We start from the raw sequence: 19,080 nt of genomic DNA, 5'->3' as shown, positions 1-19,080 counted from the left end.
TGGCATCTGCGAGATGTTCAATAAATACCTGTTGAATGAAGAAGAGGTAAGGACATTTTAGGTATAGGGAAAGGGGATGTAAAGGCACAAAGGTGAGAAAAAGTATAGGGTGTGGATGGAACATTGTGCAATATGAAGAAGCAAAGGGAGGCGGGCTAGAGCGTGAGGAATACCTTCCAAGGGGGTTTAGATTTTATCCTAAAGCATATGAGGAACCACTGAAGGATTTTGAGCAGGAGAGTGTTATATCTGGAGTGGGACATAGGGGGCAAGGCTGGAGGCAGAGACACCTATCAGGCAGCTCTTATAGCAATCCAGGAAGGAAATAACAAAAGGCTAAACTAGGGCAGTGGCTGTAGGGATGGTGAGGAAAAAGTAGATCTGAGAGCAATTTAAAAGATCTAATCAGTACAACCAATAGATTTACTGGAAGATTGGGGTGTGAGAGAAAGGGAGATGTCTAGAAAGACTTCCACCAAACTCTAAGTTCTGTGCCAGCAAGGCTGTGCCTGTCTCAGGATCCACCATATCCCCAGCAAAGACAGGGGCTTGATAAATATTTTTTGACTATACAGATGAGTTTTTTTTTTTTTTTTCTGGTTTGCTCAACTGGTAGGTGCTGGCATCACGTACAGAGAAAAGGCGTTCTAGGGGAGGTGTAGGTTTATGGGGAGAGGAAGGACAGAGCCATGCTGAATTTGAAATTTATTTGTAGGACATGGTGGACGTGCCTGTTTGGAGCTCAGGAAAGAGATGGGCTGGAGATTGAGCATTTGACAAATGCTCATGGAGCATTTGCCATGTTGCTGGTACTGGTCATTACCTTCTTGGTGCTCTCAGTGTGTGTATGTGTGTGCTGGGAGGGCAGGATGGACAACCCAACACAAGATTATAATGGGTTTTGATCACCGCTGGGCAATTTGCAAAGTACAGGGAGCTCTGGGAATGCACGGGAGGATACCTGACCTACCCTAGGAGTTTAGCAGTCCTTCATTAGGAAGTTCACGCTATTTGATAAGAGGCATTAAGAGAATAGGAAGAGGAACATTTCAGCAGCAGAACAGAATGTGTGAAGGCTTGAAGGCAAGAAAGATCATCTTTGAGATGCTGAAAGGAGTGGAGGGAGGGCTGTTGTGTTGAGTTTAAGGTAGGAAATGTTAAGAGTTGGGCCTGTTGAGGTAAATAGGGTTGGGGAGGGCAGGTTGTTCAGGGCTTTATAAACTGTCCTAGTTACTATTTTATTTAAAAAAATCATCTAATACATAATTACTTGAAACAACATAGTCATTTTATTGCTATCTCCCATGGTTTCTCTGGCTCAGGAATTTGGGGAGGGCTTAATGGGGCCGTTTTGGCTTAGGGGGTGTCTTATATAGTTGAGGTCAGGTGGTGGTGGGAGCTAGATCAGTGGGATGTTGAAGAAGCTGGGGACTAGCTGAGCATCTCTTTCTGTTCATGTAGTGTCAGGGCTTTTCCATGTTACATTTCCATAGATACTTGTTTGGGCTTCCTCACAGCATGGCAGCCTCAGGGCAGTCAGACTGCTTATAAAGCAGCTGAAGGCCTCGAGAATGAGCATTCCAGCAGACAGAGTGGAAGCTGCATCATCTTTCGTGGCCTAGCCTCTGAAGTCACATGGAGCTACTCCAGTCATACTGTATGGGTAGAAACATTCACAGACAGCTACCCGGTTTCACAGGGAGAGGCACAGACCTCACCTCTTGGTGGGTGAAGTATGAAAGTCACATTGTGAGAAAAGCATGTGGGATGGGAGATATTGTCGAGGCATCTTTGGAAAATACAGTCTGCCCCGTGAACCATGTTAAGGAGTTTGGTGGGCTTTCTCCTAAGACAATGGAAACCTATTAAGGCTTTTAAAACGGGAGAGTGGCATAATCAGAGTTGTGATTTTAGAAAGATTACTCTGGCTCTGCAGGACTGAAAGGAGGGAGACCAGTTTGGAAGCTGTTGCCATGATCTTGGTGAGAGATGATAGTGGCTTGAACTGGAGTCGTGTTTTGGGGATGTGGAGACTGAGGAGGGTTAAGACTTAGATGTTGATTAATTGTGAGTACAGGTTGTTGATCATAATAAGATGCCCAGGTTCCTGGCTTGGGCAACTGGGTGGATGGTGATGCTAACTACTTACATGGGAACACTGGAGGAGCAGTAGGTTTGAGGGAAATCCATGGGCTCAGTTTTGGATATGTTGAGTTTGATGCGCCTGGCGTACATCAGTAGGCAGTTGGGTAATCATATGTATCAGAAATTGCGAGAGAGATTGGTTGGTGATATACTTTTGGGAGTCAACAGCATATAGATGGTAATTGGAGCCATGGGAATAGATGAGATGACCTGTAGAAAGAGGAGAAATGACCTGTAGAAAGAGGAGAAAAAGGCTTAGTACTGTTGGGGTGGGACAGCATTCTTAGGAATACCAACATTTGAAGAATAGGTATCCTGCAAAAAGATAGAGAAGCATCTAGAGAGAAAGAGGAAATCTGAGTAATGGTGAGTGGAAGAGAGCAATCTGAGGAGTGAACAGCCAGCTGTCCTATCTGCCGAGAGGTCAACTAGATCACTGACTGGGGTTGATTGGATTTATCATATGGAGATCACTGGTTACTTTGAAGAGGGAAATTTCAGGCCAGTGAGTGTGGAGTTAAGATTTCAGAGATATCATTCCTTCACCCAGTGAAGAATTTGTCTGCTATGTGCCTAGTTTTGGGCTAGGCCCTGGGGATATGAAGATGACTTTGATCTAGCCTCTGCCTTTAAGTAGCTCAAGGTCTCTGGGGAAGACAGATTTGTAAGCCATTTTAGTACAGTGTGGTTAGTGTGGGGATGTGGGGGCCCAGAGGAAGGGCAGCACACCTAGGGGGTGGCCTGGTTTATACTTGAGTAGCCTTTCTTGAGAAACTGTCAAGAAACTGTTATTGAATGGAACATTATTCAGAATTGGCAAATAGGAAATCAAGGGTAACTTTGGTGGAGTTGTTTCAGTAGAGTGGTGGGGTGGGTTGTACAGGAGGGGAGGGAATGTAGATAAGATTTCTAGATGACTTACTCTGAAGGGAAGGCTGATGGTTGGTAGAGGGAGGGACCAAGGTTGCGGGAGGGTTTTATGGGAAAGACTTAAACGTGTCTTAGGTTGGTTTGGGGTATATTCCTGGAAAAGCTGAGTGATATATCCTTACCCCACAACAAAGGCACCTTCTCTGTGGCTGAAATGTTTGGGTTCCCTGAGTCAGCATTTCTCTCCCTTGAACAGTGCAGGGGACACCCTCATCCCTTGGGGTGTATCATGCATAATGGTTAAGAGTATGGAATCAAGCAGGCCTGGATGCAGTCAGTTTCCTCATCTGTAGCCTCAGTTTCCTCATCCATAGAATGATTCTTACCTTATGGGGGGTGACCTATATTTCCACCATACTTTCATCTTTGTCTATTCAAACAGTGACAAGTTCAAGAGAGCAAACACAATTTCTGCTCCTGTTGAGTGGCTTACTATCCTTTGATAGGCATAGCTTATTTTTATGCAAATAATGTACACATTGTATTACAGCAACAGGTAAAAAAATTAGCATAGCACGCTCAAGAAAATACCTGGCTTGGGGGAGGGCGAGGTTGGCAAAAAATGTAGAGCACTGCTTTATTTGCATAACAATACAGGTCTTCCTTTAGAACAATTGTTGAACCACAGCCTAGGGTAATATGGCTACTAGACCTTGAAACCTTTTACCACTATTGCTTAGGTAAATTTTCCTACAGGTGGGTGACTTACTCATTGCTGATTTTATTGTCAGGGTAAGCACGGGTTACCCTCTCTGCTAGGAACACTGCTTCCCTTTCCCACCCTTATCCCAGTTTTTAGCTTCCATATACTCAGTTCAGTCAACAGCTGTTGGGTGCTGCCTCCCTTCCACTCCCCCAGACGGCATGGGTTGCCTCCTTCTTAGTAACTTTCATAGCATCTGATTCTTGTAATTTCATGAAGGTTAGGGACTGTATAGGGACTATCTTTTTTTAAATAAGATTTTATTGTGTTTTCAGTGGAGGTTTACACAGTAGTTCAGGTTCCCGTTTAACAATTTTCACACAATGGTGAACATTCTCATTATTTCCCTTCTGATTGTTTTGTTTCCATTAATCTAGTTTCCCTGCCTTCTTACATTCTCGTCTTTGTTTTAAAGTAATTGCTCATCATTTGGTCTCATATAAAAACCAAACCAAACCCACTGTCCTCAAGTCAATTCCGACTCATAGTGACCCTATAGGACAGGGTAGAACTGCCCCATAGAGTTTCTAAGGAGTGCTTGGTGGATTCAGACTGCTGACTTTTTGGTTAGCAGCTGTAGCTTTTAACTGCTACGCTACCAGGGTTTCCTTGGTCTCATATACACGTGATTTTAAAAAGGAGCCCGGTACTTAGAGGTGATACTCATTATTTTGTGAGCCAGTCTGTTATCTAGCTATAATGTGACCTGAGGGATTAGCTTCTGTTCAAGGTTTGAAGAGTACTGGGGCAGTAATCTTGGGGAGCCCTCCAGTCTCAACCAGTTAGGGACTGGATCTTAATTGCAGAGCTTGACACTTAGTGGGTTTCAAGCCTGGTATACAGTGGGTGCTCAATACGTGCTTATTCGGGGAATGAATGGATTCTGAGTTCTGAAGGAAGCTTTCTGGCTTGTCCAGAGTACTAGACAAAGGTTGCTTTTCCCTGTCAGAGAAGTGTGCAGATGGCCCCTCGTGAAGCTGATTATTCTGGCTTCTGAGTTCCTCCTGGATTGTCGGGTTTTCTAGTCAGAAACTCTATTGCCATATGTGGAGACAATCCCACTCTTAGCCCCACATCCTTGTATACAAATAGGGAGGCACAAGGTGTGGTGGAATGTATGCAGGCTTTGGAGCTGGTGTCTGGCTGAGTGACCTTAGTTTTCTCTCATAAGATAATAAAACCTATCGTATACCAGATTAAGGTCCCGGGTGACACAAACAGTGGTGCTTGTCCACTAATTTAAAGGTTGGTGGTTCAGACCCACTCAGTGGTGCTGTGGAAGAAAGGCCTGGTGATCTGCTTCCATGAATATTACAGCTAAGAAAACCCTATGGAGGAGTTCTACTCTGTAACATGTGGGGTTGCCATGAGTCTGAATTGACTTGATGGTAACGGGTTTGGTTTGGTCTTATGCCAGATTAAATTAGATGATGTATGTGTGTAACCTGGCATGTAATTGTCAGTCAAAAATGGTATCTATTACTGCAAATTATATTCACAATCATATGCATCTTAGTAATTTCTAAAAACTGTGCTTTCTACAGTCTGTCTTTGGTTGGCTTTCAAGCAGTTCAGGGTTGAGACTTTTCTTCCTGTTTTGCAGGAGAGGTGGAACTTTCCTTTTGGCAGAGTCAGGGATAGGTGTCCAGAAGTCCAGTTTCACCTACTGTCCTTTCCTCAGAGCCCAGTGTTTTGGCTCACTCTTAGAATGGTTGGATGTTTCTGCTCCTGACTTACCTTGCCTAGACTTGCCTACACTGTGATCGGAATTTTTTTTTTTTTTGACCTTTCATTTATAAGACATTTTACCTGCTGTGTCTTCAGCTTGTCCACTGTCCCAGTCAGCCAGTGACACTTATTCAGGGCCCCCTGTGAATAGAGTACTGTTCTTTAGGGACACTTGACCCTAGCAACTTGCATGTCCCTGACACTTGACACTTGACAGTGACTTGCATGTAGTAGTTGCTTCAATAACAGTTGGCTGAGTGAATGAACAGAAGACGTGGTTTCAGGTTCCTCTTGGCCTAGCAGGGCATTGCATGAAATTGGCTCTCGGGATGGTGGTGGGGGGCTGAGGGCTGCTGTGGAAACTGGGCAGAGGAGAGGGCAGGCAGTTCAACCCTGAGTCTGCTAGAGCTGCCGTGGACTGTAAAGGACTTCGGATCTCTGCGTCTGAGAGCTTTGACCACGTACCCTTACGAAGCTTCTCCTGGTATCAGAATGACTGACCTCATGTACTTGTGGCTAATGAGGTGGAACAGCCAGATGCTGGGCCCCCCGCTGATTTTTACACTTTGAACTTTCTATTTGGAAGCTAGTTACCTCTCCTGGAGGGGCTTTCCCAAGAGCTGTGTTACAGTTGGAATGAGGAAGCTTACATTTCATGCTCCACATTCACTTCAAAAACAGGCTGGAGTCAGACCCGTGGGCTCTTTCTAGTATGGGGTCAACGTGAACTTTGGAACACTATCAGCAGTGAAGGGCATAGAGCTGTTTGATCCCCAAGGCTCTTTGGGGGCTCACCATTGGTCTCTGACTTCCTCTTTTCTCTTTCTCTCAGCTTCAGAAGAAGCTGAAGGGATAGTCTAGAGGAGGCCAAGGAAGGAGCTAGAGACCATGGATTCCAACTCTGGGCACACATTGGAATAACCTAGGGAGTTAAAACAAAAAACAAAACACTTATGCGTCTGCCTCCTCCTTCTCTCTTCCTAACTTCTGAACCGCTGGGTAGAATTAGAATTGGCTTGGAGAATGAGAATTGAGGAAAAGTTGCTGCTGAGGGGATGGTGGCCATGTGTTACAGAAGGTGGGAAGAGTTCTCATTTGTCACTGAGCTTTATAATCACCTGGGGGCCTAAGCCCCAGAGCTTCTCACTTCCTTGGCCTTGAGTGGGGCCTGAACACTGGACTTTGTTAAAGCTGGTCACGTGACGGCAGTGTGCAGCCAAGATAAAAGAGCCCTGAGTGAAGTAAAGGGTTTGAGCTTGTTCTGATCAAGGTTCTCTTTGTGATGATTTTGCTGAGGTAGTATGTCCAAAGCAGGCAGACCCTCAGACTCCCTGGGAGCCCCGTCTTGGACTTCCTGAATCATAACTTCTGGGGTGGGGCTCCAAAGCTGCAGGTTAACAAATTCCTCAGGTGATTCCGATGCTCCCTTGAGGCTCAGGTTTCTGAGGGCCTAAACTGGATCTAGCTGAGCATACCAGTAGGGATCAGATTAACAAGAGCTAGCTGACTTTGGGAGCCCTGGTGGTGCAGTGGTTAAGAGCTAGGCTGCTAACTAAAAGTTCAGCAGTTTCAAACTACCAGCCGCTCCCTGGAAACTTTATGGGGCAATTCTGCCCTGTCCTATAGGGTCACTATGTGTTGGAGTCCACTCGACGGCATGGATTTTTTTTTTTTTCCAGCTGACTTTGAAAAAGGAGCAGATGGAGTTGTTTAATATTAGGGCCTTCTGGTACAAACTGCCTGCTTGCTCCTTCAGTTTGGTGCAGAGCCACAGGGACTAAAGTGCTGACTGACTTTCAGGGAGGAGAGTAGGAGGGATCTGATCCAGTGACCCATAGAGTTTGTGCTTGGTGTGTCTTCTTGTCAGAAGCTCTCAGCCGTGATACCTGAGCTGAGCGAAATGGTTTTCTAGCCTGAGAAGGTAAAAAAGTTTGAGGACCACCTGCTATTTGGGAAAAATAATAGCACCTAGACAGGATGCAAGAAACACTACATCAAGAAAGCCAGGAAGGAAAAGTGATTTTTAAGGTGTAGAGAGTATCCTGGAAACCCTGGTGGCGTAGTGATTAAGTGCTACAGCTGCTAACCAAAGGGTCGGCAGTTCGAATCTGCCAGGCGCTCCTTGGAAACTCTTTGGGGCAGTTCTACTCTGTCCTATAGGGTCGCTATGAGTCAGAATCGACTCGACGGCACTGGGTTTGGTTTCTTTGGTTTTTAGAGAGTATCCTAAATTTTTGGGGGATCCTAAATTTGTATTAGGCAAAACCAACAAACAAAACAAGGATGGTGATAAACAGCAGAGAAAAGGAAGAAACTTGAAACCTCTGGGTTTAGACATCGGATATGAGGCTTTTCCAAGACAGCATGATCTGGACTTTCTGAGGAAGCAGTGGTAGAGTGTTCTGGAGACACCAGGGTGTTAGCAGGTACGAGTATACTGGTTAAGAGGCTTGGCTGCTCCACCCAACCAGGGTGACTCTGACTATATGTAGAGCCAGCTTAATGCAGAGACTTGTGGTTTTCTTAGCAATATGGGTTTTTTGGGTTATGTGACGAAGAGCTTGTTCACCTTAATTAACCCACGGACCACTACACTCCTGCTGATTGCTGTGGGATGAATGACATCACCAGTTGGAAAACACCCGAGATGTGTCACTGGTGACTTTGAAGTTCAAGGTAGCAAGCTGAGTGACAGGCGGAATTTTCATGTCTCTGTCAATGGAAGGCTGTCTATGTGAAGGAAAAAAGAACACAGAATAGGGCATCTGACCGTAAATGCTAAGATACCAGAAAGGTCTCCTGGCAAGGTATAGAGCAGATTTCACAGGGACTGAGAGGGATGGGTTTAATAGGCCTTTAACTGAAACTGGAGAGGAAGGGAGAAACATGCACACAGATAAAAGTATATGTCTGGATATTTTAGAGGCTATCAGATTTTACACAGAAAGAAGAATAAAGGTGGAAGGGTTGCTCACTTGGAGAAAATAGGATAGAAGGTTGGTAATGATGTTTCTGGACTTATATCGACAAACATTAAAAATGAGGTTACTACCCCCAAAATTGTGGCCCCTGGACACCCTGCTAACTCGGACTGAAGCCACTCCCAAAATTCACCTTTCAGCCAAAGATTAGACAGACCTTTAAAACAAACATCAGCACATGTGAGGAACATGCTGCTTAGTTCAATCAAGTATAGGAGACCAAATGGGTAACACCTGCACAAAAGCAAAGACGAGAAAGCAGGAAGGGACAGGAAACCTGGGCGAATGGACATGGGGGACCTGGGGTATAAAGGAAAGGGGGAGAGTGCTGACACAATGCAGGGATTGCAACCAATGTCTCAAAACAATTTGTGTATAAATTTTTGAATGAGAAACTAATTTGTGCTGTAAACTTTCACCTAAAACACACACACACAAAGGTTAATAAACACATTTAACATTTTACTAAATGGAGGAAACAATTTCAAAGCTATCAGTGATATTTCACTGGAATATAACAGTGAAAAGGTATACCTTGTTCAAAAGAGATTTGCTAGAAAGAGCTGGGGATTGATGTAGCATATCAAAGCAATATGAACTTGTGTTAGGACCTGTTCTAATAAGGGGTGTCCTCTGTTTCTGGGTAAGGTCACGTTTTGATCCTTTGGATTGCAGTGAGAGTGAAAGTTCAGTATGCTAAGGTACAGAGATCTTCAAAAAATTCTCTTTCTCCTTTGTTCCCCAAGGAATGTAATGACTGGTACCACCCAAGTACTGAGTGCAGCCCTCTGCCTGCAGGTGGTTTCTTCCTGTAGCTACATAGAAGTCTTTCCTCCCTCGCTCAGATATGCAGCCTGTCTCTGAGAAGGGGTACAGAGATGCTGGCCTCTGTTAATCCCATCTGCTTACCTTTGAAGGACAAATTATTACATGGTGGTGTCAAAGAGCTCTCAGGTTCTGTTTTGGTTATTTTTCTGAAGGCCTGCCATAACAATAATGTATGAATAGTGCATCCTGAGGGAAGAAGCATGGTGGAGACGATAGGAAGCAGAAAGCAGATAGAGGTAGAAGTGATCTAATTGTGGGTATATACTGCAGACCATCTGATTAAAACCCACCCATTGCCGTCAAGTCGATTCCAACTCATAGTGACCCTATAGGACAGAGTAGAACTGCCCCATAGGATTACCAAGGAGCGGCTGGTGGATTCCAACTGACAACATTTTGGTTAGCAGCTGTAGCTCTTAACCACTGCGCCACCAGGGCTCTGCAGATCACCTGACTAGGAGAAAAAATATTTTGCTTTCGTAATAAGGGCTATAAAATTGGTACAAAAGGCAAATAGTGGTAGTGATAAGAAGCGTCAACTCCCTGCATAGCTTTTGCTAAACTCAGTTTCATTCTACTAAAGGCAGTACCTCTATAAATTTTTAAAAGATGGTATGTTATGGAAAATTTCAAGCGTATACAAAAAGAAAATAATGAAATGAACTCCCATGGTCCAAACACCAACCTGAATGGTTATCAACGTAGTTTCATTTATACTCTCAACCACCCTTCCCTCACCCCACTTGATTATTTAAAGTGAATCAGTGACATCATACTGTTTAACCTTTAAAGCCTTCAATATGAATCCCTCAAGGATAAGGACTTTAAGTATTTATTACTACTTTTTAACATATTCAGGGGAAATGTGGAATCCTGGGGAGGAAGTGACAATGCCAGCTAGGAGTTTATACCTCTCAGGAAAAGAAATGCTGGGTTCCTCACTCTAAATTTGAGGCAATCAGATTGCAAAAAAGTTTAGGGAAAACAAAATTATAATCTCATGGCCAGTGTGAAAATGGCAAGGTAGGGGTGTCTGACCTTCTCTAACTTCAAGAGGGGGAAAAAGAATCAAGATCAACAACCAAGGCTGATTCCTATGAGGTGGAGGTCAGACACACCTCTTCTCTCCAACCTTTTTACCAATTCTGACACCAGCTGTCCCTCCCGTGGCACTCTCTACTTCCCTGCTGGGTTCGATAATTTGTTGCAATGGCCACACAGAACTCACAGACCATACTCGTAGCCATGGAGTTTATTAGGGAACTGATAGGTTACAACTCAGAATCAAAAACAGCTCAGGATATAATTCTTCCATCAGGACAGCCTTCTCTCAGTCTTGCCCACAGGCAGGCCTCTCTCTGGCCCTTGGCCCCTCAGCCTAGCCTCTGCCTTGCTTGGGCAAGTGTTACAAAGCTCTTTAGCTCCACCAATAAGTGCCCAGAAGCACCCTACTCTGCCAGCCATATAAAAGCGATCCATCACACCACAGCCAGGGATTTATTAAAAAAAGAAAAGACCAAGAGGCTCTCGAAAATTAAATTCTGATAAGATGGTTGAAAATGATCTTAATCTTGTTTAGTTAGAAAAAAAGACTCCTCTGTAAAAACCAGTGTGACTGACCAAGTTGCTTTTTGGTGAATTTAGATTTTTAGAAAAAAAAAAATCCAGAGATGGTGGAGAGGTGATGGAATCAAGAGTAAATACAGGTGTGGCCTAGAGGTACAAGAAGAGTGTCCTGAAGGTTAATGCCCGGCATGAACTAAAATCTTAAGAAATGACTAAGGATAATACCTCTGAGAGGAATACTCAATACTCAAAGTGAGAACATCGAGGTCAGGGCTGGATGTTCTGGGGGCAGTTAGTGCTATGATAATAGATGATGGAGAGAAAGGAAAGGGACCAAGTTCTGTTTCCTTCTAAACTTCTATATGTGGCAGAAGGGTTATTAACCGAGAAAGGGTTCAATAAATGTGATTAGGCCAACAAAGAAGCAGGTCAAGAGAGTTGAGAGGATAGTAATAAAGCATGTCATTGTGTTAAGAAAGTGTTAAGTCTCTAGGTGCAGATAAATGGAAAGAATTTATAATTAGTTGAGATCACAGAACTACCACCAGGAATCTCAGATCTCAAAGAACAGAAAGGATGTGAAAACACCTTGTTAAGTGATGTATTCGTTTCCTATAGCTGCTGTAACAAATTACCACAAATTTAGCGGCTTAAAGCAATGCAAATTAGTCCAGAGAAGTCTAGGACCACTGGGTAGAAGTTGTGAAGAAGGTTTTGGCTTAGGGGAAGGAAGTCCTATAAATCTGTTAAAAAATGGACTGAGTTGCCTAAGAAAGTATGAAGGTTTTATAGTCCTTGGGAGTTTGAAGCAGAAGGTGGATTAAATGGCAGCCCAAGTTTTGTATGTTGTGCTAACGGTACTGGGAGAATTGTTGGATTAATGTTCTTTTTTAGGGACCATTCAGTTTGGGCATACAAATAAAACCTGGGCATCTGATCTAGAGTGGGCCTGGATGCTTTGTTCTGTTCTGGATCAACCTAGTGCAGTGTTTTCCTGGCTTTTAGTTTGAGAGCTGATTCTGGACCTTAGTGCCAGAACTAGCATCCCGCTCCAGGAGAGCCCGTGTAGGCTGGCTGTGATGACCCATCCACCCAGGAGTGTCTCTAGGTGATTATAGGAGTGACTTTGCCTCACAGCTTCTCTGTCCCCCCGCTGGGGTTGAGAATGGAATTCACCTGAGTCAAGGGCCAAAGTTTATTCTATGGCCATTCTACTACGGACTTGGCCCAGTGTTGAGTGGGGACTGACTTGTACCTGGGGATGGGAGGTACAGAGTCTTTGTCCTTGAAGTTAACTTGGCAGTTGCCTCCATATTATTTTAACCCCACAGTCCCCTCCTGTCTCTGCCTCTGAAGCAGAAGGTTAGGCTCCATCCACTTCAAGAGCAGCACACTTGGCTGGCCTCTGGGGCTGCTGGTCAGCTGTATCCGCCTGGGATAGGGAGAAAGAGCCCAGTCAGCACTGCTGCTGGCCATACACCAATTTCCTGCTCCCACGGCCAAGAGGGCCTGGAGGAAGTTCTCATCAGGCAGTTATCTCTGCTCCCTGGTTTCTTTCCACGGGATTCCCTTCTTCATTTAAAATGAGTCCCCTGTGTTATCACAATAGAGGGTCTCAGACAGAGCTGTAGAAAAATGTAGAACAAAATTCTAACAAAACAAACAAAAAGATCAGACTCACTGGTCTGACAAAGACTGGAGAAACCCTGAGAATATGGCCTTGGAACACCCTTATACCACAGTAGTGAAGTCACTCTTGAGGTTCGCCCTTCAGTCAAAGATTAGACAGGCCCATAAAACAAAATGAGACTAAATGAACACACCAGCCCAGGGGCAAGGACAAGAAGGCAGGAGGGGACAGGAAAGCTGGTGATGGGGAACCCAAGCTCCAGAAGGGGCGAGTGTCGATATGTTGCAAGGTTGTTAACCAATGTCACAAAACAATATGCATACTGGTTGTTTAATGAGAAGTTAGTTTGTTCTGTAAACCTTCATCTAAAGTACAGTTAAAAAAAAAGTGAGGAAAAACAAAAAAAAGATAAGAGCGTAGTAAAAAGCATAGAATAGTTTTAGATATATTAAATGTGTACCATGTGTCATTGATTTAATGCAAATATATAATTTGTATTTGTTAACAAATACATAAATAGTAGGAATAAATATGACACTTTACCTTGGGGGGTGGGGGGAACGAGTCCCCTGTGCTCAATACAGAGAGCAGATTAGGGCATGAGGTCAGTAGCTGAGAAATAAGGCTCAGGAGTGAGGGCAGGAGTATTGGTGGGTGAATGTCTACATCCCCACAGAGCTGAGAACAGAACCTGTGGCGCACCACTGCCTGCTCTGACTCTGAACTAGATCTAGTCCCTTAAGCCTATTCCAATTTGGTGTTGTGACCCCTGGTTACCCTGAGGGCTAACAAAGAATTTGTATTCGGGGATTCCATTCGCTGTGACTGTGACAGCTTCAGTTGTCTCTGGTGTTTCTAATCAGAAACCGGGCTTATGGAGCCTCTGCAGGAAGTGGTAGAGGTCACAGCATGGGGAGAAGGGATACGAAGGTTGTGGGATGGTTGGAGGCAGAAGTCCAGTGGGGAGAAAGGCTAGGTGACTGGCTGAGGGAAATCAACAGATTTGAAGATTTGTGGAGGGCAAGATACAGATACTTTGGTCATTTAATGGGGACTGGACACGTGTGTCTTTAATTATTAACTTAGTACCATGGTAGCCTAGAGTTATATGGGTGCATTTTAGCCCAGCCCTGTGATAAGATTTGGTTGTTTATTGTTTATTAGGCAGAAAGGCAAGGCTTTGTATTGGAATGCCCTTTTTTTCGAAGAGCAGAAAAGAACTTGGACATTCTACTTGAGTAGAGTAGGAGGGAATAAGGGAGACTGAGAACTAAAAGATGGGATAACTGCTCTGAGAGGGTGGTCTCTCCTACTTCACGGGATAAAGTAGTCTCTGGCCAGAGTGTGATGAGGCCAGAACACACCAAAACAGGTGGACCAGGGATACCAAGGACCTCTCACTGCTAGTAGAACTCTGAGATGGGGAGTGCTTACTGACTGTTGGTGGCCTCAGGCAGGCAAGCCCAGTACTGGGCTGCTGTTTCTCTATTGGTAAGGCAGAGTAACTCTGACCTTCTCCTTGGAGTTCTTGAAGAAAGACTGTTAAGTTATCCTTTAGTGCAGCGAAGCGATTCATTCTGCCACCAGTGGGGAAGGTATGTTGTAATGTGCCTGCCTGACTGCTTAAGAGGCTGGGAGGGGTTGCAAAGAACATTCTGCTGAGTTTCAGAATCATTTCTTCTGACTTTCTTCCCCTGCCACATCCTGGGGCTATTGGTCAACCTCACAGCTTGTCTGGCCTCCCCCTGAATTTCTTAAAGTATTTTTAGTGGTTTATAGCTTTTTTTGGGGAAATGAATTTCTCTGAGATTCTGATGCAAGCTATGGACTCTCAGAAAAATACATACACTCACATGGACCTAACACTTTGCAAAGGATTTCAGGAGCGTGTGAAGCTCATGGCCCTAATTAAAATTAAGAACCCTGGCTCAGAAAGGTGATCCATAAACTTTACTAAAGCTCATTCAGACTGAAAGGGGTTGCTTCTACTACAGGGTAGAAGGACTTCAGGAACGTTTGTAGCTCTTCTGCATTGTTTGGCCAGGAGAAATGCCCTGTCCCCATTCTCTAGGCCCCTGTCCTACCTGCAAGAATCTTTCCAAGCACGAAAACAAGCAGCTGAGCTGGCAGGCAATGTGTCGGCAGGAAGCCTGGCCCTGCTGCCAATCCTTGGCCACACGTCCTGACCTGCTGGCCCAGACATTGGATAAATCATAACAGGATTCATCAAGGTTAACGAAACTCAGCAATAACACCGCAGAGTCAGCGTGCTGGGTCCTGGAGCCCATGTCCGGGGAAAGGGAGTGACTGTGACTTTTCAGAGCCAACAGCCGGAAAACATCACTAATCCTGTACAACTACCCGTTGCCTCCCACTGCTGTGATTGGGAATTTGTGTGCGCTTTTGTATGTTATCAGATCCATGGTCACTTTGTTTCATGTCTCCCATACAAGGTGCTGGGGTGGTGGTGGTGGTGGAGCTCTGTACACAGGCCTTCAGGAAGTGCCTTTGAATGATAATGGTGAGGATACTCTGGGGCAGAGGTTTCCAATATAGAGCGGGTTAGAGCCTGAACCCTGATCTGTCTTTGGATAAAGGGTCTATCTTCATGACTAATACTGGAAAAATTGCTTGAGAGTCCAGTGTCCTCTGGGTGATAGGGACAGTTACCAATCAGTATTCTTTTTCTTTCAGGTCTTTTAACCTTCATTAACTGTGCCTATGTCAAGTGGGGAACACTGGTGCAAGATATTTTCACCTATGCTAAAGTATTGGCGCTGATCGCGGTCATCATTGCAGGCATTGTTAGACTTAGCCAGGGTAAGAAATAATAACAGTGAACATTTGTTAAGCATTTTCGATGAGCCACACTTTTCTAAGTGCTCTCTATTATCTTATTTAATTCTCACAATAACCTTATTTGGTAGGTACTATTATTATCCCTGTCTTAAAGATGAGGAAACTGAGGCTGCAGAGTTAAGTAACTTGACTGAGTCACTAGATAGCAAGTGGGGAACTGAAATTTGTCCAGGACAGACTGACGCCAAAGCCTGTAGCTTAACTTCTATGCATGCTGCCTCCCAGAAGAGGCTGATCTTGGCAAAAGGGCTCACAGTCCTGCCCTGGGAGTTGGCTTTTGCTGATTGCTGAACCCAAATGCCGTGGCTATTTTTCTGTCCTTGGGAGTGGGCAAGGGAAGAAATTAACTCCTTGTTCCATTCCTCTCCAGTTTTCCGGTATGACAGATCCTCTGTTGACCTGGGTATATTGAGCCCTGCCTCTTTCTCTACCCTGTATCAGCTCTGTCTGGTGTTAGAAAGGGGGCAGAAGTCAGGCAGGGTGCATAACGGAGCTGCGGCACTCCTGTACTCCAGCCCTTCTGCTCCCTGGTGACTTCTTAGCCTTGAAGGCAGCCCAGGCAGTCAACAGCTCCATGCTGTTCCCTCCATTCCAGCCCATCTCTGTAGATGTCACTCTTCTACCTGTTCCTTCACTGGTACTGTTGCTGCTGAAGGTGTTATAAGCTGTTTATCCCCTGTTATAACCATATTCTTTCACTTCTTTACTGGATCACCTTGAAGTTGGGGAGCTGGGCCACTAATACTTTGCCTTTCAATGTTCTCTGGGTTCCAGGAGCCTCATCTCACTTTGAGAATTCTTTTGAGGGTTCGTCATATGCGATGGGTGACATTGCCCTGGCCCTGTACTCGGCTCTGTTCTCCTACTCGGGCTGGGACACCCTCAACTATGTCACCGAAGAGATCAAGAATCCTGAGAGGTAGGTACCTCACCGTCAGCCTTCCACAGCAGTAATGGTAGACAGCATTTATTGAGCTCCTGCTGTGTGCCAGGAAGCTGACCACAACTGCTTCTGAGGTTGATTTTATCAGTCCCATTTTAACAGACGAATCCGAGGCCCAGAGAAGTAACTTGTCCGTGGTCACACAGTGATAGAGCTGAGATGTAAATTTTCTGGTGTCTGCATTTTTGTTTTTTTGTGGTTTGGACCATAGATGTATGGGTTTATTGCTAGCTTATGTATGCTTTTTTATAGATCTTCCTTGATAGATCTTTTCACCCACCCTTATCCCCAACTTCAGGCTGTAGATTTCCAGAAGACTTCTATTGAACTGATCCTTCCTTGTTTCCCAAATTCATACGGACAACGTGGTATTGTCTCAGTGATTCAACTATATCACCTCTCTACGGTAGTGTTACTCTAAATGATTCTGTAGTCATTCAGGGTGAAAAGAGCACTGGACAGGGAGTCAATGGCCTGGAATCTTCTTTCCATGGATTAGCTAGATGACCTTGAGGGAGTCACTCACCATTTCTTTGCCTGCTTTCTTATCTGTAGTGGAGGGAGTTGAATTATGTGACCTCCAGGGCTCTAAAATCCTGGCTCTAAAATTCCAATTCTGGGAACTAAAATCTTCCAGGGAATGGAGTTTCTATAAATTTTCAAGTCAAAGGAATAACAATTCTCATACCAATAAACCCCTTTTGGCTTTGAGAAACAAAGAACACTCTTGGTACACATCCAGTGTTGCAACCTTGGAGAGCAGAGATAATAAGCAGGATCCAGGCTTGCATCGTGCTTCCACCTACTGGACAGAAGCTGAATGACTGGATAGTATTTGCCCCCTCTTCTTTTTGGGCATTCTCACTGTCAAGGATGTTTATAAAGAAGATGGCCTTGTTGGGGTAGAGGAATCTTGAGACATCTTTCTGTCTCTCTTGGCCACCAGTTAGGATGGCACCCAAGGTTCTCAAACTGAGGAAGGGATGGGGTGGACATATTTCCCAGGTTGCTTGTTCAGATATGTACGCTGTTCTTCCTACTGAGAAGGGAGATGTTAGATTTCATAATTTCTTTTTATACTTTCCAAGCTTAAGACACATTTTCCAGTGTTAACAGTCTTAAAGAAGGCATACTGACATCAAGAGACCTTTCAATGTAAAAAACAAGTCAAAGAAACTTCCCATTTTCCTGTGCTATTACTGTGCTGTGACGTGTTGTATTATTAGGTGCCATTGAGTCAGTTTTAACTCATAGAGACCCTATGTACAACAGAATGAAAGACTGCCTGGTCCTGCACCATCCTCACAAATCGTTGTTGTATTTGAGCCCATTGTTGAAACCACTGTGTCAGTCCATCTCATTGAAGGTCTTCCTCTTTTTTGCCTACCCTCTACTTTACGAAGCATGAGGTTCTTCTCCAGGAACTGGTCCCTCCTGATAACATGCCCAAAGTATGTGAAATGAAGTCTTGCCATCCTTGCTTCTAATGAGCATTCTGGCTGTACTTCTTCCCAGACAGCTGTGACATAGTTCTTTGTTAATCCTTTTTCTTTCATTTGCTTAGCCCTTTCCCTGATGTTCTTTTGTTCATAAGAGTTTGAAGCTTCAGGGCTTGAGCCAGTATCCTAGGCTATTTCAGAGGCAAAGGCACTAGAGAATTGCAGCAGGAAGCCCCATCCCTGGAAAGATGGTACGACAGGGAAAGAATCTAAGGATTAAAGCAGAAATAGGGATTGGACCATGGGACTAATATATCCTTTATCCTGTTTGGCTGTAGGAACTTGCCACTCGCCATTGGCATTTCCATGCCCATTGTCACCATCATCTACATCTTGACCAATGTGGCGTATTACACCGTGCTGGACATGAGAGACATCCTGGCCAGTGATGCTGTTGCTGTGGTAAGATTTCTGACTAGCAAAAGACCGAGGGTGTGTTTGTGGGCTCCTGAGTATATTCCAGCTCTTGAAAGGGTGTAGATAGCCTGGAAGGGATACACTTAGGATACTGGATGTGGAAAGTCCCGTTACCCGTTGTGGAAGAACGTTGGGTTCCAGTAAAGGGAATTTGGGGCATACATGCTCATGCCTTTCATCCCTTATAGGCACTGCTGATGACTCTTTTCCATTCCTTTCCCTTAGTCTTTTGCAGACCAGATTTTTGGAGTATTCAACTGGACAATTCCATTGGCAGTTGCATTATCCTGCTTTGGTGGCCTCAATGCCTCCATTGTGGCTGCTTCTAGGTAAAAGTGGTATCTTTTATTGGGGGGTATTATGTTTTTTTTATTATGAGGAGGAATGGCAGGGAATGGTAGGACTTACAGGACCCAGAGTCTACCACCTGTGTCCCCCAGATGATACCCACGGCCTTTTCTTGTTTCCATTGGCAGCCTCTAGTTCTCACTCATCTCAATACTGAACTCCATTCTATATTTTTCAAACTCTTTTGAAGAAGGGATGGGAGAGAGGCAGGACTGTGTGTCAGGTGTACCATGTCTTACGATTTTATCTATTTTAGGCTTTTCTTTGTGGGTTCAAGAGAAGGTCATCTTCCTGATGCCATCTGCATGATTCATGTTGAGCGGTTCACACCAGTACCTTCTCTGCTCTTCAATGTAAGTAATCTCAAGGATGACGTTGAAAGCGAGAAGAGGCTTGTGGGAGAAACTTTAGTACAGCAGATGTGACTTATTTAGCTTCTTTTAAAGTTCTAAAGGAGATTCTAAGAGAAAAACTACTGCAGGAACACCCACTGTGTACAAGGC

The 19,080-nt window shown here is 44.5% G+C and overlaps 1 protein-coding gene across 2 annotated transcripts in view; it reads left to right on the top strand.

Annotated features, from left to right (window-relative positions):
* The window catches only part of SLC7A7 (solute carrier family 7 member 7), a 39,848-nt gene that overhangs the window by 19,087 nt on the left and 1,681 nt on the right, over window positions 1–19,080 (top strand). For both annotated transcript variants that reach the window (XM_049899596.1, XM_049899595.1), the window contains exons 3-7: window positions 15,206–15,331; window positions 16,145–16,289; window positions 18,091–18,214; window positions 18,455–18,558; window positions 18,834–18,930. In XM_049899596.1, the coding sequence (XP_049755553.1) occupies window positions 15,206–15,331; window positions 16,145–16,289; window positions 18,091–18,214; window positions 18,455–18,558; window positions 18,834–18,930 (596 nt within the window). The remainder of the gene's footprint in view (window positions 1–15,205; window positions 15,332–16,144; window positions 16,290–18,090; window positions 18,215–18,454; window positions 18,559–18,833; window positions 18,931–19,080) is intronic.

Source organism: Elephas maximus, chromosome 10 (genome assembly GCF_024166365.1).
Source record: "Elephas maximus indicus isolate mEleMax1 chromosome 10, mEleMax1 primary haplotype, whole genome shotgun sequence".
Taxonomy (NCBI): domain Eukaryota; kingdom Metazoa; phylum Chordata; class Mammalia; order Proboscidea; family Elephantidae; genus Elephas; species Elephas maximus.
The sequence above is the reverse complement of the archived record's forward strand: the minus strand, read 5'-3'. Positions and strand labels throughout refer to the sequence as shown.